This window comes from Pygoscelis adeliae, unplaced genomic scaffold (genome assembly GCF_000699105.1).
Source record: "Pygoscelis adeliae isolate BGI_AS28 unplaced genomic scaffold, ASM69910v1 Scaffold356, whole genome shotgun sequence".
Classification (NCBI taxonomy): domain Eukaryota; kingdom Metazoa; phylum Chordata; class Aves; order Sphenisciformes; family Spheniscidae; genus Pygoscelis; species Pygoscelis adeliae.
Genome location: NW_008824949.1, coordinates 1 through 5098, shown reverse-complemented (window position 1 = coordinate 5098; position 5098 = coordinate 1). Strand labels below are relative to the sequence as shown.

At 39.2% G+C, this 5098-nt stretch overlaps 1 protein-coding gene across 1 annotated transcript in view; it reads right to left on the bottom strand.

Moving 5' to 3' along the window:
* RAD51B (RAD51 paralog B) overlaps positions 1 to 5092 on the bottom strand; it is a 411873-nt gene extending 406781 nt beyond the window's left edge. The window contains exons 1-3 of the mRNA XM_009325571.1: positions 5061 to 5092; positions 3428 to 3521; positions 2493 to 2606 (exon numbers count right to left, since the gene is read on the bottom strand). Of these exons, the coding sequence (XP_009323846.1) occupies positions 2493 to 2606; positions 3428 to 3511 (198 nt within the window). The 5' untranslated portion in view covers positions 3512 to 3521; positions 5061 to 5092. The remainder of the gene's footprint in view (positions 1 to 2492; positions 2607 to 3427; positions 3522 to 5060) is intronic.
* Between the last annotated feature and the right edge of the window lie 6 nt (positions 5093 to 5098).

Genomic DNA, 5098 nt, shown 5'->3' with positions numbered 1-5098 from the left:
ATTGCAATGTTAAACCCTATAACCTGGCCCAAAGGGACCGGGATGGAGATTGTAACAGAAATACCTTTAAAATGTTGTAACCTGGGATTTGAGTTGCATGTTATGGGAATTACTATAGCAGGAACCCCTTGTTGCTAGCCAGGCTAGGACCAAGGAGAGGAGTTCATTGCAATGTTAAACCCTATAACCTGGCCCAAAGGGACCGGGATGGAGATTGTAACAGAAATACCTTTAAAATGTTGTAACCTGGGATTTGAGTTGCATGTTATGGGAATTACTATAGCAGGAACCCCTTGTTGCTAGCCAGGCTAGGACCAAGGAGAGGAGTTCATTGCAATGTTAAACCCTATAACCTGGCCATTTTTATATATATATATATAAAAATATATATACACCTTTTTATATATATATACACACCTATATATATATATATAGGTGTATATATACACACACCTTCAAATTGTTGTTACCCATGATTTGACTTGCACGTTATAGGAATTACTATAGCAGGAACCACCTAAACCAGCAGAGGACAAGCCTTACAAGAAGCAGTGCAAGTGCAGCAGTGACCCTACCTGAGCTGGCATTGGTGCTCATTAACTCCACTCAACACACCATCTCTCCTGTCCTGAGTGACCACCGTAACAGATGGAGACCAAAGTCATGGACTAAATGAACTCAATGGACATTTTGTGGACATCTGCGGACATTTTATGGGCATTTTACAGGGGTGGTCCATAGACTAAGGGAATGATATCTGTGTATTATATCAAAGGATGGGAAGGGGGGTGGTAGTTAATGAGGTTGTATTGTATAGTGTGGTACCTGAGCATGACATAAATGGTATGGAATATGGGGTGGAGAATGTGCTGGTTTTGGCTGGGATAGAGTTAATTTTCTTCATAGTAGCTAGTATAGGGCGATATTTTGGATTTGTGCTGGAAACTGTTGATAATACAGGGATGTTTTCATTATTGCTGATGTTAAGTTTCTAAAGATTTTCTTATTACTTCCCATTTCAAGGATTTATTTTTTAATTTATCATCCAGCCACTGGATCTTGTTCAGCGTTTTGTTCAGCTAGACTCTAGAGACCTCTAATATAATTATATTTTTCTACTCAGCATATAATGTGATCAAGTCACCCCTTAACTAACGTCCTCTCTGATGAACTCAGTAGGCTTCACTCTGTACTTCATACCGCAAGGCAAGTTTTCCAGAAACTAGAGTTTTACTGTATATCTTGGCATACTCTCAAGTTTTGCTGCCAGTGCTTCCAATGTTATATCTGGACAGTATTTTCCCCTTATTTGTAACTCCTATTATCTAATTTATTTATTTCTTTACTCAAAGATATTGTCAAACCTTCTTGCTACATCAGTCATGATGTTACATCAGTCGGTCTGACCTGAAGTCCATTTGAAATCCCGTGTTTGCAAAGATTCAATCCATATCCCTTTAAAATAGCTAACATTCTCTGTTTCTGGAAGTACAGCTCTGTATTGTATGCACTTACATAGTAGGTCATCTATCAGCCAGCTCTGTATCACAGTCTTTGACAACTGCTGTCTGACAAACTTCACTATCTGCCAAGCTTCTCAGCAAAGAAATTTGATTGAACATAGTAGATATCTACTTAAAACTTCCATCTGTCTTCAATTTATTGGTTATTAACAGTTATTGATGGAAAACTAGTAATTAGCTAGCTTTTAATCCATTCTGTTTAAGTCATATTAATTCTGCATATCACTAACTTTAATGCAGTTTATTTGTGAATTTAAAATTTCACAGAGTTACTGCTACAATTACCAGGCCAATTACACATAATAAACTTTGACATGGCTTATTTTTTTCAGGAAAAAAAAGCAGGCTGCATTGACACAGGTCAGAACTGTCCATGTCCTCTCTGTTCTAAAAAATCTTTGAATTTTTGAAATCTTTTCACCTGAATTCAAAAAAGAAAGCAAAATTCAGCCACTGCATTGCAGCTAACATCTGTTTCCTTCTTGTACTCTCCCCAGTCAGGCTACCTGTAGCCTAAACCACACTACAGCTCATTTACACGGATGGAAAAAATCCTCAAGAAGTTATTTTCAGGATCACTTCACTTTTGGCATCAATTTTATGTCTAAAACCAATTTATACTGAAAATCTCATTCTTTGCTTGTATTAAACAATGTTTGGGTTTTTTTTAGTTGTAGGGTCCAAACTAGAAGCAATTTTTGTATGCTGGATTGCAAGAGAGAATGCCGTATTTCCCTATTGCACTCAGAACCGGTTCTGCAAGCCTGAACAATCTCTTGAGGCTATAGTGCCTAATAAACGTCACTGCATCAAACTAAAGTGCCTCAGAGATCTAAATTTAAAAATAAAAGTATTATTTCATTGTGCAGTCAAACTGAGACATCACAAACCTCCCAGGTAAAAAGCTAAGTGACCTTAGCTTTTTCCTAGATGCTGCATCAAAAACAGAATCAACACAAGCATACTTACTGTCTGCATTTTGGGAGCACAAGCTCGGCTGACTTTACAAAGAAGCTTCTGCACATCATAGTAGCTCTGTCCCGTCACTTTCATTAGCTCCAAGAGGGAAAGACATAAAAAGTCCTGAAAGATGACAGAACAGTTCAGAGAGCTCAAACCTAAAAATCAAGATGGGGACTAAACTGATGCAATTTATACACAACTGGTATACACTCCACAGGTTTACCAACTGTGCCATGTTACACAGCATTATGCTATACCTCTCCTGCCTTTCTCTGATATCAGTATATTAAAAGAAATTGTATTCATATTTTAAAGGACATGGAGTCAACCATTCAAGAACTGTGTGATGGAATTGCAACAAGATAACACCTTTTCACCCACAAAAGTCTCTACCTGAAAAACATTCAAAATACATCATGTCTTCTAGATTGCAGTCCTAGGGCAAATCCTGTATTTATGATGCATACTACTGAAATATATAGGGCCTCTTGGCTCTCTTTAGGCGAGCATTCATAAAAACAACTTCAGAACATACTGCTGAATCAACCCATAACTGATAGTGTAACATCACAGCATGTTCACACACTAGATTATGTAGTGTTTTTGTGAAGTGTTCACAAATTAATGTCTTACTCCGAACAAGTAGCAGCTGCACACCCCTGCCAAAATAAAGCATCTTCAGGTTCTTTAGATGTGAAGGTAGTAAGTACATACAAGTTTAAATGTTTTATGTATCATTTTAAAGCTATATTTTTACAAGGCAGCAGGCCAGATGGAGCCTGAAATGCCCCCTGCTTTACAGAAAGTAAAGCTCCCTGTAAAATAAAATACAAAAAAAGTAAACAGTACATACATTAAACCACCACCCCACCCCCCCAAAAACCACCACAAAAACCAACCTCCAAAAAACACCCCACCCAAACCTAAAATAACCCTTTCACCTGACAGGTAGTGATCTGATGGCGACTCAGCCTTTCACACAGCTCCTGAGACAACCTTGCTCTTCTTAGCTTCTTAGCAGCCATGCTCCCCAAACTACAGGGCAAACAAAAAAAAAAAAATATTTTGAAAGATGCTTGGAATATGACTATGCAGACAATTACACTCACTCCTTGCTAAAGAACAGGTAAATGTCCGCACGTGTGTGTGCATATATATATAAAATTTAATGTGATACAGACTTCCCATATAAGTCTATGTCACATTAAATTATATTACCACTCTTAAAGCAGTTATGTTAAATTATATCTCCTCATATTTGACCATATATAAGATCATGCCAGTAAGAACAGAAGAGTCAGCAATGTTTATAGGACAGATGTTTCTGGGACATAAGAAAGCTGGAAATTACTCAGTGGTGAACTGAACAAGAACTCCTCATGCTGTACTGCACTGGAAAGAAATAAGGTTATCTTTGGATGCCTAAACACAAATAGCAGAGTAATCACAGTAAGTATTTAGCCCTAGAACATATACTGCTAGAACACAACACTCGGTTCTGGTGACCCAGAATTCGTGACAGAAGTTGAAAGAACAGGAAGGAACCGGAAAGGAGACACCAGAAAGACTGAAGGGCTGGAAACATACTTTAGCATGCACAACTCAAGATGGTCAAACTAGTCAAACCCATCTCATAACGTTCTATGTAACAATTTATGAAACAAATGCAGTTGTTAAAGAGTGCTTTATTTTAGCCAACAGTGTAAAAGAAGCCAGAGGCCAAAGCTAAGCACATGAAGACGAGAACTACAATGTAAACATTTTTTTCTAAAAGTGAACAAAAATACCATTGGACCAAGGCAGCAACAATTGTGGTATATTCAGTCACTTAAGCAAATTGTATTTATTGAGATTCCTGATTAAAGAGTATCTATTATTTCAGATAAGCTTTAAGACTATTTTACGTAGCAGGTAAGATTACACTGCCACTACGAATCCTTCTCCCCTTAGCCCTCAGCTATTTGCATTTGTCCCTTTTGTTTTTTGTCATTCCATTCTACTGAACAAACTCCACAGGACGGTATCCAGCTCAGTACAACCTAAAGCACACGTGTTTTCCTAACCTGTCCGTATGTTCGAGGACATAGCTGTTTCACTCATATTATTTAGGCAATATTCCTAGTATTTATTTAGCCAGAAGTTTAGGCAAAATAAAAAGGCTTTTAAATAATGCGAAATTGCTACGACTTTTGCAGATGCACAGGCCTCCGCATCTTCACAAGATGGAAACTATTGCCCCCTCCACTAAATCCTCTTTCGAGAGGAGGAAAATCAAACGTTTGAAGAGTGCAGCGTTCTTCAAGTTACCAGCTGTGCTAATAACCATTTCTCATACCAACTGCACACTCTGCCTCGAGCATTACGGCGGTTGCTGGTTTTGCACATACACCACATACCGCCGCAGCTGAACAAAAGCCTAGGCACAACCTCCGGTAACCGATTTTGTGACAGGAGCGATCGCAGCGGACGCCCGCGGGAGCGCTGCCCGTGCCCCCTCCGTGGTACCGGGACGGGCATGCGGATAAGGACACCCCCGAGGGGGGAGAATGCACACAGCTATCGGCACGGACCTACACCCGGTGACAGAGGTGCTGCAGGAGAGCTTGGCGTTA